General features: G+C 38.5%; 1 protein-coding gene across 1 annotated transcript in view; it reads right to left on the bottom strand.

Moving 5' to 3' along the window:
* Kiaa1328 (KIAA1328 ortholog) overlaps window positions 1-21,414 on the bottom strand; it is a 244,380-nt gene that overhangs the window by 131,826 nt on the left and 91,140 nt on the right. The window contains exon 7 of the mRNA XM_051163627.1: window positions 8,460-8,587. Coding sequence (XP_051019584.1) covers window positions 8,460-8,587 — 128 coding nt within the window. The remainder of the gene's footprint in view (window positions 1-8,459; window positions 8,588-21,414) is intronic.

Raw genomic sequence — 21,414 nt, 5'->3', positions numbered from 1 at the left:
GTATCTTCTGTATTTTTTAGTGACTGAAACAACTTATATTTAGCTGCTGTAATGTAGTTTGCAATGAACAGTTTCCAAATTAGCAGTCTAAGATAACTAGGAACAATGTAAAAGAAAAATGCACTGCCTTAAACCAATTGTTTGCTCTTCCTTGTGTTAAGGTTTCTAAATGAACACAATCTGGGCTCTTTCCGCAGGTCTGCAGCATTTTCTATTTCTCAGGTAAGACATGGAATGGCCACCTCAGAATCACAAGCTGACTGCTCAGTCTCCGAGGTGAAGGTAACACTCCAGAGCAGAGCTTCTGCTGTGCTCTCCTGGCATTTGGTCACATTATTGTGCGTTCTAAAAATTTCTGCTTACCTTTGGATACCTGCTAGATGCCGGGCAAAAACTAAACTAAAAGCTTAAAACAATATAAAACCCACTTTGGGGGTGTTTGTGCACAAAATTAACCCTCTTTTAAAACAGCCTGCCAAAGAGGTAAAATAATAGACAAATGTCAAGGGAACTGACCATGGATCTTCCTGTGCTTATTCTCTTTTCCTACTGAAATTTCCTAGAAGCCCAAAGAAAGCCTTAAAAAAAAAACCTCACACTTACACGTCCATCTACAGATAGGATGGCTATGCAGTTAGTGTAGGTTACACTCAGAAAAACTTCCATGATAAAGGATGACAGGCATAGCCTGCCAGGCAGAGGAGTCAGCACTTCAAGATACTTGTGTTTTGTTCTTTCTTTAAACTCTTATTCCTAAATGTATCCTTGAAAGTGTTCCTAGGATTTTATAAAAGACATTTTACCCTCATTTGTGTCTTATGAAGACTTTGAAGATGCCTCTTTGTGGAAGCTGACTTTCTCCTTAGGAGTTGTCTGTCTGTCTGTCTACAGTCTTTTCTTCTCCTTTTGAGCCACTAGTAACATAAGGGTTAGACATTTGATATATGCCAGTAGAGACCAAAGTCTCTAATTTATCTGTCTTTGAATGTTAGTTTACTGGGGACATACCCTTGAAGAGGAAAGAGGGAGTTATCTCAGCTGTTCTCTTAGCATACCATGAAGCTAATACAGATGTCAGCCTTACCAATATCCCATACTTTCTGTGTACACACTGCATGCATCTTTGATGACTGCAAACAATATCAGAGGGAAGTAATGACTGACTCAAGAAACTGAATTATGGATAGTATTGATTAAATCTCCATGCAATTTTCCAGTTTAGACACAATTGAAGCACCACTATAAAGCAGTCAAGACGGAAGGATATTTCTTTTTAGAGCGGATTGATAGACCACTGCTCTGGACTGCATATGTCCTTTCTTGAGGACTTTGCAGCATTACAGATGGACAGTGATCTGTAGAATTGGAACAGACACCTTAGAGAAGGAAAAGAGATGTTACTTTTATAGCAATAAAGGCTACTTTCAGGGACGTTGTGCAAATAAACAGACAGTCATTACTAACTCAGTGCTTCTCTCTCACTGCTTCTCAGACATTAACCACTTGACTTCTGTCATGAGTCAGGACCAGCACAACAACGAGCTGCTATTTGGTGAGTATTGACCATGTGGTAGGCCTGATAGGCCTGAGTAAAGAATAAAGACCATTGAGTTTAAACCTTTCTACCCGAATGACACTGACCATTGAGGTTACAAATCCAAAGAATGGACAGAAAATTTACACATTACCTTAAAGTTAAAAAAACTTGTAATGCCGCAAAATAGTGTTTATATATTTTACTATAAACCAAAAAGCGTTTAAAATAATGAGTATAAGTAAATTGAAAACACCCTAGAAAGTTTATATTCTTCGAATACCTTTTTATGGAAAAGAAACTCAATGTATTTTTCTAAATCATGTGTTGAGATTACCAAAATATCAAAATACAAAAAAATGGCTCACAGCAAAGTGTCTAAAATAATGAATTCTGATTGACAGTTGGCCATTCTGGATGACAGTGTGTTTTCTAAAGGTCCTGCTACTATTCTTTTCTTTACCATAAATTTTTTTGGAGAAAAAGGGGAGGGGTAAACTAATAAAATACAAGGAATTTAACACAAGGGTGTCAAAGCACAAATTTGGCACTCCACAGCAGCTTTGCTGAACTTTCAGATCTTATAGTATCAAAGCAAACTAAAAGGAAAACTTATTGTGCATACGTCGAGCTAGGCAAAAGAGTTCCAAGAGGGCCAAATGTTTAAGTCACACATAAGAAATACTATGCAAAAAACATGCCGCAAGATAAAGCCTGCTGCAGCGAAGACTAGATGAAATGAACACTGTCTTTCAGCATTAAAAGTAGCATAAAGAGTACAGCAAAATAAAATGAATGATACTTTGGAGAAAAACTTCTTATTCCCTTTTTCTCCATCTGAAGGTGCTCATATAGGAAAAAAAAAATTCCAAGACCAAGTACCCTCCCTCCTTTCCCTATCCTGCTTCTTGACTAGTGACAGGAACCCTTCACTGTCACGAGATGTTTAGTTTTCAGTACCATCTCAGAGCTCCAAAGAAAAAGAACCCAAACAGCTATTAACTGTTAAGCTTAAAGCCTTTTCAAAAAATGCAGCAAGCAGCTAAGATAAATCTAAATATTCTCACCTGTTCCAGTAACAACCCTGCAGTGGTGGTAGAATCCTGGTCCCAGTCATTACAGCTGTAAGTAGTTGACTGAGCAAGTTATTTAATCACTTTGACCTCCACAGAAGAGGGAAATAATGATGCCTATTTATACAGTTAAGGTGAGCATTAAACATAAAGAGCTTAAGATAGGTTTTGGTACAGAATAAATGCTGTATAAGCACAATCTGTCATTGTTATTGCTGCCATTATTAAAATAAGTAAGAATCTAAGAAGGTAAAAAGTGAAAAAGGATAGGTTGTAGAATCAGACATAAGTTTTGAAAAGTGTGCTTAATATAAATGTAACATTGGACCAGTTGTCTAACCTAACAAAGGCTGTTTCACCACTTGCTAAGAAGAGGCAACAACAAACTAATGACATCTTAAAAGTGAAAGCTGTTAATAGCAAATGGCAGAAAGAAGTTATCAATGAACAGTAAAGACTGTCACTATGACCAATTTCTCCTAAACACAGTAAGTTCTTCTGTGCTTTAAAGAAGCTGCTTAATTGAGGTTCTACAGGGAATCCAGAAGAATGCAAAGTCAATTTCACTGAATACCACTAGCAAAGCAACTTTTGTACACCATATCTCTCTCTCTCTCTCTCTCTGTGTGTGTGTGTGTGTGTGTGTGTGTGTGTGAGAGAGAGAGAGAGAGAGAGAGAGAGAGAGAGAGAGAGAGAGAGAGAGAGAGAGAGGGAGAGAGCGAGAGAGAGGAGAGAGAGAGGGAGAGGGGAGGAAGAGAGAGAGAGAGAGAGAAAGAAGAAGAAAGAAGAAGAAGAAGAAGAAGAAGAAGAAGAAGAAGAAGAAGAAGAAGAAGAAGAAGAAGTGTGTGTAGGGGGTGCTCTCTCTAAGTACAGATGTAGGAGTCAGAGGTCACCATCAGGCACTGTTCCTTATGGGCTGTGCACCTTATTTTGAGATGGCCTCCTACTGGCTGACTAGTCAGACAGCTGCAGGGTCTTCTGTCCCTACTCCGCATAATCAGAGCTACAAGCACATGCCAGGATACTTAGGTTTCTCCCAGGCTCCTGAAGTCTTGGGTCTCCATGCTTGGGTGGAAAGCTCCTTAGAGACTGAGCTGTCTCCCCACAGCAACACAAAGGTGCATTTATCTGAAGTATTCACTGACCTAGCCATCTGATGAACTGCAAACAACAGTTACTGTGCTGGAGTTTTGAATGAAAATACAAAAGGTAGTTTCATCATGAATCCAATTTTCAGAGCAGTTGCTTTACTTTATAGTCAGCAATTATTTGGCATAATAAAGGCTTTTTGTTTCAGAACTGTAAAAAATAAAATCAGAGCTTTGACAAAGTTTATGAATTCTGTAGTAAAGACATGGTTGGAAAATAACAGGAAAGAACAGATTTGTTTAAAACTGGGATTAAAAACTGTACAGAAAAGATATAAGGCATCCAGTATTGGCTTGTGTGTGATGAACTATCCTAACTGAGTGTGAACATGCAAGGTATATACTCACTCATAAGTGGACATTAGCCACTTAATACACAATAACCACACTACAATACAGAGACTGATGTTCCAACCAAGGTCCATGTATGATGTGGACCTAGATGCTCTGTTTAGATGTAGTAGACAGGCAGTCTCCTTGTGGGTCCCGTAATATGGGGAGTAGGGACTACTTCTGACACGGATTCTGGTCCCCATCCATTGATTACTTCCCCCTGGCAGGGCAGAGGCACAGAGAAAGAGGATGCAGGCAATCCAGATGAGACTTGATAGGGTGAGGTCAGATGGTAGGGAAGGAGGATATCTCTTTTTGAGGACTAGGAGAGGGAGGGAGAGGGGATGAAGGAGTGAGGGGAACTGGGAGGGAATGAGGGAGGGGGCTACAACCAGGATGTGAAGAATTCAAACTGCAGAGTAAGTAGCTAACATATTGCTAATCCCACTACATGGGAATAGCTCTAAGACTGGCTGAGACATGAATGTCTATGCCCAGACAAGGCTTCCTGTTGGTCAAGAATCCTTGTGACTTATTAGATGCCATTCTTCATATGGCATCAATGAAGATTTACAAATGTCTTTCTTCTGCTCATACAAAGAGCAGGGAACCAGCTTTAATTGTTCTGTGCACCCTGAATACCTCATACATTTATTAATTTTAGGACTGCATAATGCCTTTGAGAAATTATATGTTTTTAGAAAAAAGAACTGAGCACTGATGGTGGATCAGACCTGACAGGATGCATTCCTCTCAGCATGCTGGACACTGACATCCTGTATCTTTCATGTTCCAGCCCCAGACGCTTCAGTTGCTGTTCTTCATCAGAACAGGACAGTTCCCAGAACATCTTCAAAGAAAGCTTCTAATCTCAATTGGTCCAGCATTTCAGACTGTCCCACACAGGATTATAATTAAGCCTGGAATTTCTCATCTTTTAGAAACTAGACCACAAATGCTTTTCCTGACTTGTTTAACCATTTTTCCAAATTTTATTTGGGCTTCTACAAAAGTATTATTCTCCTCAAATCAGCTGGAAGAAACCTTAAGAGAACGATACCCCATTTCCCCTAAGTGGGGCTAGGTAGCGTTTTGGTTGTTCTCTTGAGCTGCAGATGCTTATTTTCATTGGGAGTTGGTTATAAGTTATTATTGGTCTTATACAGAGAGAAAATGAGGTGGGACTCAGGGATTTCTCTCTTTTCCTTTATATTTCTTTCATAGGTATTGAGATAGGGGTTGCTAAGAAAAAAGGGGGATACAGAAATATATAGGAATGATAGAACAAAAAGCAGATTATTGAATCTACTCCTCAACTTAAGGCCTTAATTGTTACTCACAAATAAGCTTATTTTTAATTCATTGGTATACAATGTTGTATACTGGTGCAAAATAAGTTTAATTTTGATACATTGGCATAGAATTCAAATTTAAGAGTATTCTTCACACACATGAAATATACTTCTACTCTAATATGAGGTATTGTGCATGCACAACTCAACTATAACACAAAGTTTACTTCCAATACCTTGAAAGTGGTATTGCAAGCTGTTTAAGGATAATTAAGTAACCATTCCTTTTTTGAGTACTTTTTTTCAGGTATTTTGTTGCAATAAGAAAAGAAAATAATACATAACTCAGAGTAAGTAGGTTCGCTTCCATTAAACTACTACAGGGTACAATTTAAAAAAATTTTTTTTTCTTAGGGGGTGAGGCATGGTCTCATTTAGCCCAGGCGTGCCTGTAACTCTCTATGTAATCCAGTAAGACCTTGAACTTCTGGCATTTCTGTCTCAGTCTCCCAGTGCTGGATGGCAGGTTGTATATGACTGCACGCAGGTTGTACATGACTGCACGCACTTTCTGCAGTGCTGAGAACTGGACTCAAGGTCTTGTGTGTGCTAGGTAAGCAGGCTACTGTCTGAACCAGAGCCGAAGGCCCTATATTTTATAGAGGGTTCACAAATTGATTAATAAAACTTTTATGTGTATCCTGGATGTCCAGCTGACTTCAATAGTCCTCAGTTTGCCATACATTTCTTTTTTCTAGCATAAACCACAACATTAATGTTTTAAAGTATATTTCCATTATTTGAAAGTTAACAATGAACACTGAATCAAAACAGTTATAGTAAAAAATAAAATATTAATATAAAATAAAACATCTATGTCCTTTACATCCAATACCACCCCTTGCATTATTTACACCCTCCTCTCTAGATCTGACTTTGGTTATTTTAATTTTACTTCCAAAACTAGTTTGTTTAGACCTCCTTTTCTTCAGCAGTAGTTATATATTTATTGACTACTAAGATCCAGAGTTTGCCTCAATATATTAAAGCTGTTAAATTATTCTTAGTTGTGTTTTTACCTCTGGTACTTATAGCATTCTTTAAATTTGGAGTAAGGTCTACTTCATCTATCACCTTAAACTGTACTTTAATTAGCTCTTAAAAATTAGTATAGGAAACAATGGATTTCACTATGGAATTTTCATATGTATTTTGTTTTCATTAATCCTCCTCTCTACTGTACTCACCCCGTTGGCGCCTCCCTCCTACTATACACTCCTTTTGACACCCCCTTTCCCAAGTAATCCACCCTTCTTTCATGGCATATATGTTCCTTTTCTAGAATTATTTTACTTTTAAATTTTGTGTGAGTGTGTATGTACATGTGTATGTGTGTGTAAGTATGTGTGTGTGCACACACATGTGTATGTTTATGTGCATTAGAGTGTAGGTACCTGTGAAGGCCTCCTTTAAGGTCAACTCTCCTTTCAACTCTTTTCCTCTTCCATTATACTAGGTCTTTCAGGATTCGTGACCTAGTAACCCTTCACAACATCAATACTGGCCTGACTCCTCCTTTACCCTTATCCCTTACCCGGCCATGAAGTCTAGTATATTTCATGTATTCACAACTACCCTCTGCCCAGCTCTGCAGAACACCTTTCTTATTAGTTTGTAATTACTCTCTGCCTCTTCCTTAATAAAAAGAAATTTACTTTCCCTTTTTAAGGTCAACCAGCAGAGCCTAGAAGTCATCACTAACTCACAGCTTCATTTTTATGTTTTATGAAGACATTTTAGAACTTGATCATCAAGTGCTTGCTAAAAACATGGTTTAAAACAATTATAGGACTAGAGAGATGGCTCAGCAGTCACAAGCATTTGCTGCTCTTGCAGGAGACTGAGTATAGTCCCAGTACCCACATGGAACTGCTACAATGACCTGAAACTCCAGTTCCAGGGGATGTGACAATCACAGATATGTGCACATACCCACACAGTCACACACACACACACACACACACACACACACACACACACACACACACGATTAAAAAATGAAATACATATTTCAAAGAGCTCTCTGAATTAAGTGAAAATGAAAATTGAGATTAGTGAAGACATATATACAAATAATCAATGTAAGCTGAATCATTCCTTTGTAGCCACTGTACAACCTAGCTTTCAGAAAACAGAACAAGAGCTACTATCTCAAACTAAAATATTAGGCAAGTCATTAATAATTGAATAGTTCTTTTAAAAATTATGACTAAAAATGGTCTATGTTAAATATCTCAGCTAACCCACATTACAGTGGCATTAATTTTTGAGGTTTTTCTTTTTTCAGTTTCCCATATGTGTAAATTTTAAGTTCAAAACCAGAATCTCATTAGCCAAAACTCTTAACAGCAATGTTCTTTAGAAAATTTGCAAGAAATTCTTAGGCTTGACCTTTGAGATTTTTACACTATTTGGGAAATGGCAGTTTGTTAACACACTATCCGTATTTTCATGCTCAGTATGGATGCTTTTATATGGCAAAGTCCTTTCTATTAAGATAAAGGTTATTATCAGTCCTGAAGACTTAAACTACAAAGACAGGAAAAAGACATCAAGCATCAGTGTTAGAAAGCTAAAAGTGTGGCTTTTACATCATAAAGGGAAACGTTCGGAATACTCATCACTTGATGGTATGTAGTTACTTATAGTCATATATTTAAACGAACACACACAATCTTATACAGAAGTTACCAAATAATTTTTTATTCTAAGAAGTGGAATCAGAAAGGGTATATTAATGTTCTCCAATAGGACACCAGATAGCCATGAGTAACAAAGGGCTGGCTGCTCTTTAAGTACCAAATCAGTGCATTTTCTTATCCCATCAACAGTCTCCCTGTAACCACCTCCTACTTCAAGTTGCTTTTATGATCACTGGACTTGTAGGAACAGGCAAGGAAAGAGAAAGGCCACAGACTTCGAAGCCATGAGATATTTGCATATTCTAAAACAAATGCACAGCATGTGATTTCCAACATAAAGGCAAAATGAACCTTGTGGGTTAGAAGAGGTCACTTACCGGCTGCTCCTGCGCTCTAGCAGCACCAAGTTCTGAGAGTGACATGGTGAGCTTCTCCTGCTGGTCTGATAGGTACTTCTGGTAGAGACTCAGAAGTTCTTGACATTCTCTATACTGTAGCTGAAGAGGTGAGAATGCAAATTAAGGGGAAAAACTGATTCACATGCAGATTTCCATAAGCAAAACACAGAGAGAAATTCAACACTATATGGTCAGAGTAGGTGGGTATGGAGTCACCAGGTAAAAACTGTGCATGTGTCCAATCAAGAAGCAGTAATTTTAATAAAGAATATAATACTGTTCATCCCAGTGAAGAGATATTTCTCTTAGTTCTTTGTAGAACCATACAAAGAACACCCATCACATTATATAAACAAGCAAAATGAAACAGGGCACAGTACATGCATTCAGGAGGTTGGGGCATCCTGTTGAGAACCATGAGTTCAAGGCTGGACTGGGCAACATAGCCAGATGCTGTTCCAAAAAGAAAGGAAAGGAAAGAAAAAAAATTAAAAAGACAGAAAACCAATGATTTAAATTTAAGAGTTAAAACTATAAAACTCTCAGAAGAAATCATACAAGTGCATTTTTGTGACCTTGGGTTAAGAATCCCAAAGAAAACCCTCAAAATGAAATATTTTTAAATCATATGTATGATAAAGGATGAAAATTCAGAATATATAAATAGATAATACAACTCAATAATAAATAATATTAGCAAAAAAACTAGCAAACGCTCTAAGGCAAGTTCCCCAAAGAAATACATAGATGACCAAGAAGTAAAAGATGGTAACCACAACTGCTACCAGGGAAAGGTAAGTCCAAAGCACAAGAAAAAAGTGCTCTATATCTAGCAGGAGAGCCTTAATCAAAGACTAAGACTATATGTTCAAGTGGAACATTCCAGTCTACCTAACAGTCATGTAGCTATATTGCTACATTGGAAGATAATTCAGCATATTTTTAAAGGTAAATTTAATATGAAACCCAGTAAGTCAATTATCCAAGGGGAAAAAAACTAAAAAGCTTAAACAAATCTCATGCACGGTTTGAGATATTGTTTACAGCAGTCCTGTTGACAGTAGTTCAGAAGCAACAAGAGGCTTAATGTCTATCAACTTATCAACAGAGCAATATCTATAAAATGGAACGTTTTAGCAGTAAGATAAATTTGATATTCTACATGCCACAAACATAGAAAATATTATGTCATGAAAAAGAATACTGACACAAAGGATATATATCATATGCATTTATTTATATGAGAAATGAAGAATAGGCAAGTCCATTCGGACAAGCAAGTAGACAGGTGGTTGCTACAGACTGGTATAAAGGAACAGGGGGACAGGTGAAAGTTTAGGAGAAAAGGTAATGAAGAGATTCTGGAGTGAAGTGATGGCAGTGTTGGTATCTGAGAAATGTTTAATGCCATTCAGTTGTACACTTTAAAAGGTCAGATTATATGTAAACAGTATCTTAATAATTAGTGTCTATTTTATACACTGAGTTCATAACCCTACTAAGCACAAAGGAATTATAACTTTTGTCTTATTTTGTATATCAATAATCACAGCAATATTTCACTAATGCCATCATCAGGATTTTTCTGTGTCAGAAAACCCTGCTGCTAAGCACAGTCTGCCATTACTGGAAAACTCTGAGCTCAGTGCAAAATGGAGGACTCCCTTTGTCAGCCTGGCTTCCTCTTCTCTGACTCGGGATCTTGGACCCCCACACCCTCTACCTAAAGAATGCTGAAGTCCTTAGGGAAATTACAAGTCCAACTCCCCCCCACCCCTCGCATAAGAACCTGGTCAGCAAGTACCTGGGATTCCTGGGATGCTTCCCCATGCAACTGAGGCATCTAAATACCTTAGCTCTTCAGCCAATGACATTTGCCCACCCCAGATATCCCCATCACTCCCCAAAGTTCTATATAACCCCAAATAAAATCTGCTTCCCTGAAACTGATCCTGAAAGGTCATTTTTATTCATGCTCACAGGTCACCCCTGCCCCATCCCAATGCATTGATTCTGCTCCCTTGCTCCTAAGGAGCAGTAGCCATGACCCCAGGAACAAAGGAGAGCCATATTTCTGCACATATATCTAGTTTCTGGTGTAGAGAATATGGCAACCTAGCCTGGGGTGCCCCTTTTCACAGCTCCTACCATGTGGAGAATGTTCAAGGTAAAAACATTAGGTCAGAAAAGTCCAACTTCACAGGTCAGGCACCTGGAACATGGGTAGGTCTGTCCCAGCTTCTTAATGTAGTTCTTTTCTGCTAGGCTCCCTTCCCTCAGAGCATTTCTGAATCTCCCTCTCAGCACTTATTTAGGTATGCTGTTGGCATAAGAATTACTGTCCAATGGGATTATTCTGTACATACACTTCTATACAAGATGATCATGATTAAGAGTAGGGATAATATTTCTTAAATGTCAAAAATTGTAACTAGATTCAATACTCTTTAACATTTTCATAACCTAATCATTGCTTCTGGGCAGATTCCTATTCTAATAACTTTTGCCAATCATAACTGCATAAATAGCCAACTGCTTCATTATTCTGGTTATTAACCTTTAACAAAAAGGAGCCCAAGATGGCTTATAGGAGAAGACTGGCTCGCAGTAAAAGGCCAGGTCACTAAGCTCATAGAATAACATTAATTTCAAGAGCTTGTTGAATACTTAGTATCTGAAACAATAGCAATAATAACAGCGAGCACAGTGATATAAATAAGCTAATAGTGTCTCCTGTCAATCTATGTTGTATCTCTATGGTTTTACATTTCTCTCTCTCTCTCTCTCTCTCTCTCTCCTCTCTCCTCTCTCCTCCTCTCTCCGCTCTCTCTCTCTCTCTCTCTCTCTCTCTCTCTCTCTCTCTCTCTCTCTCTCTCTCTCTCTCTGTGTGTCTGTTTGGGTGTGTGTGTAAGCTCCAAGAAACAGGAATGATTTGTGTGATCCCAAGGAGTTTGTGACAGCTATGATAAATATAAAAAGTTTTTATTCTAACTTCCACCATACAAATAATGTTTATAATTAGTGAATGTATTAGTTTGGTCACAGAACATGACTTTTTATTCTGAAAAAAAAAAAAAAAAAAAAAAAAAAACCAAGCACAACTGCATAGACTACAAATTGTCAGCATTTGAGACAAGTTATAGGCATTTAAATACATGCCATGTGATAGAATATAAAAACATATGGTCTTACTTTTATTGATTTTTAAAAATATCTTTCTTGGTTTTATCAGATTTCAGAGTGAACCATATTTCTTTTTTCCCCAGCATAGTGAGACTTTAACCCTGCACCTGTAGAAAGATCTTAGAAAAATGTAGATAAAATTCTTTTTCACTGAAGGAAAGACTTATTTAACTGGATCTTGGTGACATGACAGAAGAGGATGTCCTAGATACAGAAGACTGTACCAGGAAACAAATGGGCACACTGTACTGTGTCCAACCACTGTTTAAGAAAGAAATGAGCAAAGCAACCAGTTACCACAGCCTCTACTGAAGAAAGAGGCCCTGATGAGTGACTACATCGCTATCAACTTGTGTTGAGTAAGATCACATTGAAAAACAAACAACTGCACCAATCAGCTGAAGTGGCTGTAGGAAATGATCATCTTATACAACATAAAGGCTTCATATAGAAAAGTGAAACGAAGCATCTGAGTAGAATGCACATGGTGGCAGATGAAAGAGCAAAAACTCTGTGGTGAGGAGGGGGCCACAGAAGACCAGACAAGATGGCCTAGCAGGCTATCAATCTGAAAAGAGATTGTGACGAACTGAAGACTCTCTCTGGTCCAGCACAGTCCAGTGCCATCACCCACCTTAGCCTTTCCTCTGATGTTGAGAACACTATTATATGGTATTGACTATCTGCCTTAATACTCATGCAATGAAGAGAGGCCTCCATATGAAGAGAAAAGGTCGATCATTAAAATCACACACACACACAAAAGTTTGTAGCCAAAAGTTTTGGCTGAAGGCATTTTGAGATAATAAAAATACAAGGTGAGCTTGAATTATCTTTTTATACTAATGTAGCAGAGAGCTCAAAGACCAAGGAAAGGGAGTGAGCTTAAAAGGACTCTTATTAACCAATTCTGGGACAACTGTGCTCAGAAATGAATAATCACCCTAATTAACAGAACTTGAATAAATAAAACCCCACTATCTCATAATCATACTTCAAAACGAGAGGAAAAAGAGTGGAGAAGTGGAAAATAACCCCTGAAGCCCTTCTGTTCAGAAGAATTAGTTATAACAAACTAACATATCGCAAATATATTTTTAAAAATCCATATGCAGGAGACAATTCAACTGTTTAATCCAGAGGGGACTGTGTGGGGAAGGGCAAAGAACTTACTTTCAGAAGAGTAATAGCCAATTATGGAAGCAATGGTGAAGCTTTAAAAAACATCAGCATTTTACAACAAAAAAGGAGAGGTACCTTTGATATATTGGGATCACTACCCAAAGGATTACAGCCACTAGAACCGGGGCGGCTCCATACACGTTTCAATGCAAAAATAAGCAAATCACCTATGAAATAGACTTAGTAATTTGTTTAGTCTGAATTTCACCAAATAAGCATAACCTCCGGTGTACAGGAATTTGAAAGAATAAAGAAATGAGTCAAGTCATTCCACAAACAGGCATATCCAGGATTTTGGCAACTCTCCTAAGCAACTGTGCAGAAGGCCAATGCCATAAGAAAGAGGGTTTGAGTGGGATGGCTCTTTTACAGTAAAAAGATCAAGGATACAACCAAATGTCACCCATATGCACGATTGGATTCCACTTTGGGAAAAATAATAAACAAGAGCTTTGGGGGCATCTAAGGAAATGGAAGACTTGAAAATTTCTATTATGAATTACGGCTAATTTGTTTAAGCATCCCAATGTGATATATAAAGTAAAACTTCCTTTTATTTTAAAAAAGATTTATGTATGTGTGCACCTACACGATGTAGGTATAGTACACACATACAGATTATTCCTATTCTTCCTCCTCCTCCTCCTCTTCTTCCTTATACTTTTTTCTCTTCTTTCTTTCTTTCTTTTTTTTTTTTTTTTTTTTTTTTTTTTGAGACAAGGTTTCTCTGTGTAGCCTTGGCTGTTCTGCATTCGCTTGTAGACCAGGTTGGCCTCGAACTCACAGAGATCTGCCTGCCTCTGCCTCCTGAGTACTGGGATTACAGGTGTGGGCCACTGAGCCCATCTGAGTATTCCTATTCTTAAGAATCAGGTCTGATTTATTTTTTGTTAACATGACACTTGTCACTCTGAAGTGATTCAAAATAAAAACAAATAAAAGTTTATACATTTTATACATATATATTTTAAGTTAATATATGTATTTACATATACAGATTTCTATTTTATATGTATGTATATGTAGTACGCGCGCGCGCGCGCACACACACACACACACACACACACACACACACACACACACACACACAGAGGCAAAGCAAGAATAGCCAACAATTGTGTTATCTAGTACATAGTGGCTCACAGTTAACTGTTCTACACATTTAAAAAATATTATGATAAGCCAGGTGTGGTGGCGCACGCCTTTAATCCCAGCACTCTTAGAGGCAGAGGCAGGATGATCTCTGTGAGTTTGAGGTCAGCCTGGTCTATAAAGTGAGTTCAGGACAGCCAAGGTTACACAGAGAAACCCTGTCTCAGAAAATTATTATGATAAAAATTTTCATGAAAAAAATTTTGCTTTTCTGGTTTACATTTTTGGTGATTATTCTTTATTTTTTATACCATGCAGTATTATGAGAAAAGTCAACACCAAAGGATCGGGTGAGCCCCCTAAGAGCGCCCTATCACACCATGTGCCTTTTGTCATTAAGTCAAGTGACAAACTGCTATTGTTTCATCAAAGCATGATGTGATGAAATATTAACTGGAGACTATATTTTGTGCCAGAAGAGGCAAAGCCACAGTGGCAAAAGAAACAAAAGAAAACAAGCACAAAAACTTGAGCTTTTTAGCAGAATTTAACAGTTTCTTAAAAAACTATAGAAAACATGTAAGTAGCTTAAGGCAGTGATACTGCTCCAACATTCCTGGCCTAAATCTTAACTGTAGTGCTTGTAACCATCTTATCCTGGACAAGGAAACTATGCAATGGAAAATGAGTTGTGAGTAGTAGGAAGAAACTGATTCCAAAACTCTGGATACAGTAGAACCAGACAGGAATTTCACATGTATCTTTTTATCTTTATCATAGGTGTGATCTGTGCAGGAGTCCCTCATTTTTCTAAGTGTGTCATCTACTCAGAGACCTGAACCAGCACCTTCAGAGGAGACTAAACCGCTACCTTGTGTCTGACAGTTACAAAACCAGATGGGGCAGAGAAGATTGGAGCTGAGAGGCATCTGTTCCTATTTTCTGCGTATTTTTTATGGCTTTTCAGGAAACCTCCTACATACAAAGGAGACCCAAGGCTCATGTATTTCCCCTTTAAAGGTGGGTATATGCAGATATCCTAAAAAGCAGGCTGTCAACATGCCCTTTAAATCATTTCTTTGTCATGTACCACTCTAAGAGAACATTAAGTATGCCCTGGAGACAGAAATGTACCCATTGAGAGCCAAGTATCCTTCTTAATTCTAACATGTTACATACTTATCTTTTAAATGCACCAAGTTTCAGCAAGATCCAAAGTAATAATATTTTCCTCATTTGGAAAAGGCGCTTTAAATACGCTTGATTTTTAATGAACTGTAAGAAATGGCCTAGACCTGTGAAGAAAACTCACGACACACAAGGTTCTTTCTATGGTGATAATTATAAAACACCTGGAAATGTTACTTTCAGACAGGAGTCCCTGACAATACAGACCACTGCAAACAGTCTGCAGACTGTGTTTCCCATACTCTTTGAAGACATCAGCCACATTACATGAATTATGCTTTTGAGGCAGCCACCCAGCCATAAGAAATAGGCAAAACCCCTTGAGAAAGAAATCACCTGCTTCTGGTTTAGCAGGTTTGTTTCTGCTATTAAATTACAACCTCCAGCCTCAATATGTAGAATTCCATCTTCTTTTGCCGCTATGTAAAACCATATATTTCTGATGATGTAGACTTAATTCAAAGTGTCTCTTCGTTTTCCCTTTTCCAAACAAAGTGGCCCACCATTGTTCATGCTACACACAGATTTTCTTCCAGCTCTATCCTTTTGTGCTTAACATCCCTTGTTCAGCTTCCCTGTGAGCCTTCTATTGGTAGAGCCCAACACTATGTATCTTGCAGCTGAATGCTGATAGTCAAGAGCAGGGATTTGAACCAGTGTCTGTGGATAGCTCATAGAAGCTATCTGTGAGTGTGGCCCTCCTAAATGCTTTGAAGATACTCTCAGATTTAATTTTTATTAACAAAAAAGCAGGAAGTATTGTTATTACTGTACACAGGAATTTTGTGGTACAGAATGATTGACAATGTATCCATGGATACTACCCTTGCTAACGAGTTAGTTGGTGGAGCCTAGTGCTGCAGTATCTTAGAAAGCAGAGCCTCCTTTAGCAGATCTGAGGTCAAGTCTCACCCTACATCTGAAACAAGGGCTGCTGCTACTGTACAGCTAGCCCAGCCTGAGCACAGACTGCCTTGGGGAACATCCTGGTCTCATGGGGGAGACCACGGCATTCTATCCCTTTACCTGGAATACATATGCGTTTACATCACTTTGCAATACTTGCTCATCCAGCTTTGTTTTGGAAGCACGCAGAAAATAAAATGAGGTCCAAATAACTCATTTTCTTCCTTAAAGAAAGCTGAGTTCTGGGTTTTCAGAGCAGTATAACATTTCTGTTGTGCCAACCACTTAAGTAATAATAATAGGCATATATTACTAGCTGGGCTTTAATAATTTATATTGTGAGAAGAGCCCATAGGTGAAAAGCTACATTTTCTTTCTGCCAACTTTTGCACTGGACACCCTTGCTCCTTCTCTTTCAAGCCTTTTACAGTATGACATTTCCACATCTCTAGGCCACTAGCCAAGCAGGCCATCAGGGAGAGCAACCTCACCAGTTGCACAAGAGCTTTTCAACACCCTATGAAAATACAACCTCATATTAACAATTACAGGTAAAGCTTAATAAATAATAGTTTTTTCATGATAAAAATAACATCAACTACCTTAAGGCTAAGTTAGAAAACAATCAGGCATATGTCATTGCTCGAATCTGACAGTAACTGAGATTAGTCATCACAAGTGCATGTGCTGCGCAGAGAGGCTAACTCACGTGTGGCGCTCCAGTATCTGGCCTCAGCTGCTGCACTGTGTGCGGCAATGTGGTGCTTTATGGACATCTTCCCGTCACTGCTGCCTCACGTGACTAAGCTTATATGGGTGTTTAGCAGAACTAGATGCTTTGCTGACCCTGCTGTCAATAAGTGTTATAGAGGAGGACTCCAAAACACCCAAGGAGGAAAGGTCTTACAGGCCAAGACATAGGCCTAGACTGGATTTCACTGCCTGAGAACTCCTGCGGTTTAAGAGAGTTAAGCCCAGAGGACATGCTCTAGGGCCAAGGCCTTTTCCATAGAGAGTTAATAACAGAGATGAAGACCTACTTAACAATTTCAAAATAAGAACAGCTGTCCTGGCAGTTAGACGCTGTACATTTTAGGCTTAGTCTAGTGGTGACGTCTTACAAAGGATGTCTCAGGTAAGTCAGCTCACTAATTTCCACACTACAAGAAAATACCCTCTCCTGGACTAATACAGCAATTGGTTATGTTCAGAACGTTGGCCAGAACAATGGTTCTGTTTATTTGTTTGGTTTGGATTTTGTTTGTTTGTTTTGTTTGTTTGAGACAGGGTTTCTCTGTGTAGCCTTGGCTGTCCTGGATTCGCTTTGTAGACCAGGCCGGCCTTGAACTCACAGAGATTCACCTGCCTCTGCTTCCCTGACTGCTCCGGTTATAGGTGTGTGCCAATGTGCCCACCTGAGACCAAAGTATTAAAGGAGAGAAAAATGAAAAAAAAAAAAAAAAAGCCATAGTATTCTTGGGTTCCAGACAAGATGAGGTAAACTACATTCTTCTTATTCCTCTTACTAAGCATGGTCCACGTTCCTGGATACCATACACCAAATGCACCTAAAACAACTGGAAAACAGAAACAAGGCACCTGGAAGAGGTCCTCAGAACCCACAACACAGATGTGGTTTTTGTTTTGTTTTGAGTTGTGGAGTAAATATAAAGGCAACCCAGAAATGCCAAATGAGAAATAAAAAATAAAACAACATCAACAAATTAAATCCTAGACCAACCTGTTCTCTTTAGCCAGAATTAAAGGGGAAGCTGGTAGAATAGTTAAGAATTGCTTTATTTCAGCCAGACAACTTAGAAAAGTCTGCAACACCCTGGACTTCTGGGGGAGGTACCATAGGAGAGTGAGCAGAGGCCAGAATCTGAATGCCCGCTTTACCTCCTCCCCCATATCCATGATCATCACCGGGAGCGTCGTGGGAAGAGAGTAGCTTACTCCATCTAGCATCAGTAAGGAACCCGTTTACTGGAGAAGGCTAGGAAGCTCACTGGGACCCGTAGGAAGTTTACTGGAGAAGGCTAGGAAGCTAACTGGGACCCGTAGGAAGTTTACTGCTTTAGCTGCAAAGAGTGGAAGCCATCGGTGAAGCCTTTGCCCTTCTCAAGTGGGTAATGGCATCTACAGGTAACAAACTTCCATCCCCACCCAGCAATATTGAGGTGCTCGCTCTAAAGTACCAACGAAGTTCTTAGGGACCCCGAATTTTCATACCAGTCTGCACGCAATGAAACAGAACCTCTCCCCCTCCCCCACAACTTGGTGTGATATTAGAAAAAGTCTACCAAAAGAGATTATTTAAATAGGACTGTAATGCAATACTCCAACTGTCCTCAACAGAACTGATCATGTGCCACATCTAGAGAATAGAAAATATTGATTCAGTGAGAAAAGAAAATAAACAGATGTTAATATTGAAATAGCCTAGATGTTAGAAAATACTTTTATCATTTCCTAAAAAGGACTTTAAACTGGTTGTGTTTCAATGTGTATGCGTCAAACAAATGGAAAACTAGAATGTCTCAGCAAAGATACAGCAGAGCAGATACAGAAGAGTCAAATGGAAACTTGGAACTAAAAATTACAATAATCAGAATAAAATTCATTGCATGGATTCAATAGAATAAAGAGGACATGGGAAAATTAGTAAGTTGAAAATACAACATATAACACCCCTTCTGAATAGAAGAGAGAAAATAGGCAGAAAAAGAAAATAAACACAGCCAAAGGGAACTATGGCGACATAACAAAAGATCTACCTAAGTGCCACTCCAAAGCCAGAGAATGAGCATGAGGAAGGTGGGGCCGGACAGCAGTAGCAGCTGAAAATGCATTCCCTTTTCCCAAAAGCTGAGCAAATCCTGAACAGAATTAACTACCAGAAACTCATACCAAGAAACATCGTTGTCAACTTCTGAAGGCAGAAGACAGAAGTTGGAGGAAGGAAGTGAAGAAGGTGGAGGAGCAGAAATAATCTTGGGAACACCACAGAATCAGCACCCAGTAAAGGGAAGATGATATGTGCACGACTCGGGTTCTCGTCACAGACATCAAAAGACAGCAGCATGCTGTTTTCAGCTACTGAAAGAATTGTCGCGCTAGATTTGTATATCCACCAGCTATATCCTTCTGAAGTGGAGAAATTAACAAATTCTCAAGTGAAGGCCAACTACAAGATGTCACTGTCCCAGGCTAAAAAGGACTCTCTTCAGGAAGGAAATGACAAAGGGCTGAATTTTAGAACACCAGGGAGAAAAAAGATCAGAAACAGCACAGCTATAGACAAATAAAGCTACCTGTCTTCTTGTCTTGAGTTTTACAAATTATGTTTGACAAACAAAACATGTAGAAATTTAACACTGGTAAGAGATGGGGAAAAAAAAACACATGAAACAAAACCTTAAACTGGAACAACCTATGAGAGTAACAAACAACTACAGCCAGAGGAAACAAACAGAAAACTGTTTAAGAAGGCAGGTGGCCATTATGTACTTGAAGTTTTTAAGATTAAAATTTATTTGTTTATACCTGGGTATGTGTGTTTGTGTGTGTGGTGCATGGATAGAGATAAGAGAACAATTTGCAGGCGTAATTTGCTATTTCCATTATGTGTATCACAGCTGAGACATCTAGCCAGCCCCATTATGTCTAAACACACTATCACCTCACACTGTGGGACTGACCGCATGTTGAGTCAACAGGTGAGTGTTCATGTGTGCTCCTCTTCTAGCCTGAAACACTGTACTTTCCAGCATCCCATCTGACACTAGTAACTTTGGGCTACGTGTACTCTCACCATGGCTCTCCTCAAACAAGGGCTCCTTTTGACAAAGTCCTATTTGTCCTTTCTATCATTACTAACAGTTAGAAGAGATTAACACACACCCCTGGTGGCTACTTCTGCACTTCCAACTGGACATGTGGCCAGCCTCATTGTATTCAAACTATATCTTGAAAGTATTCTCTAATCTAATTTCAGAATGCTCCAGTTTGATTTCAATTTCTATCCTTCTTGTTAGGCAATTCCTCCTTCTTCAAAAGACCTTTCTCCTACTTCTGTACCCACTGACCTGTTCCTGTAGCTCCTACTTACTCACTGTCCTTCCTCAAGTCTCTTTCACTGGCTTCTTTCTATGTATAAATGCAGACATTCTCTCCTATAACCTAGAATCTACTCTGTTAAATATCTCCCTCATTATCTTTACTTTTCAGTAGTATCAGGTTCAATATTTATGCTAGTGATTTCCAAATTTTTATTTCTTTTTTCTTTTTTCTTTTTTTTTTTTTTTGGTTTTCGAGACAGGGGTTCTCTGTGTAGCCTTAGCCATCCTGGACTCACTTTGTAGACCAGGCTGGCCTCGAACTCACAGCGATCTGCCTGCCTCTGCCTCCCGAGTGCTGGAATTAAAGGCGTGCGCCACCACGCCCGGCTCCAAATTTTTATTTCTTAAGCATTCAAGAAAGCAGCATGACATGAGGTACCATAGCGGTATGAATATGATCTAGTACATTACACAAACACATATGACAAATGCATACTTTATACAATGCATATAAGACACTTTTCTAATCATTTCAACCTTCAATTTCTCTGATCAATTCAAAATGTTTGGTTTTTTTTTTTTACCTTTACATTAAAAATGACAATGTTCCTGTTTCGAGCATTGTCATATAACATCAAACTGACTCACTCATCATAAAGGATCAATACAGAATAGCTTCATTGGAAAGAAACAAAATTCACTTTAATAGAGAATAGTATTTCATGGTTATTTCCTGACTACCCTTAGATATTAACACAAAATGGTGTATGGTATATTGCAAATGAATTAATAAGTTAGAGTAATCTATATGAAATAAGGGGAAATCATACCTAGTAATACTAAGGATGATATTATCAAAGTAAAATTTCTTTTTTTTTCAGCTATCAGAAAGATCAACATAATGTCTGGTTTTCTATGACTCAAATGACTAGTTTTCTAGTACAATATCACATATGCAAAAATTGTTTTAAAATTACTTAAAAGCCAGATTTCAACACAAGAATATATATCCTAAGTCTAACAGATAGATATGACTCTATCGATATATGAGGTAAAATAGTTGAATAAGGTCTTCAAAAGCCTCAGAGACACACAGAATATGGCATTTAAAGTTGTTCTCACAATCCTAAATTTCTTTGACATTAAGACAGGTTAACTCCTGACAACACCCAGGCGACCTCAAAGAAGATGATGAGTATCAAAGAGCCTCCTTATGGAGTTGGCTTCAAAGATGGCAAACTAGCGACTGGGCAAAATGTCGTTCCGCCACTAACAGAATCTGCCTAAAAATGGGCAACTTAGATGCAGGCAGAGCCGACGGC

Source organism: Acomys russatus, chromosome 20 (genome assembly GCF_903995435.1).
Source record: "Acomys russatus chromosome 20, mAcoRus1.1, whole genome shotgun sequence".
Classification (NCBI taxonomy): domain Eukaryota; kingdom Metazoa; phylum Chordata; class Mammalia; order Rodentia; family Muridae; genus Acomys; species Acomys russatus.
The sequence above is the reverse complement of the archived record's forward strand: the minus strand, read 5'-3'. Positions and strand labels throughout refer to the sequence as shown.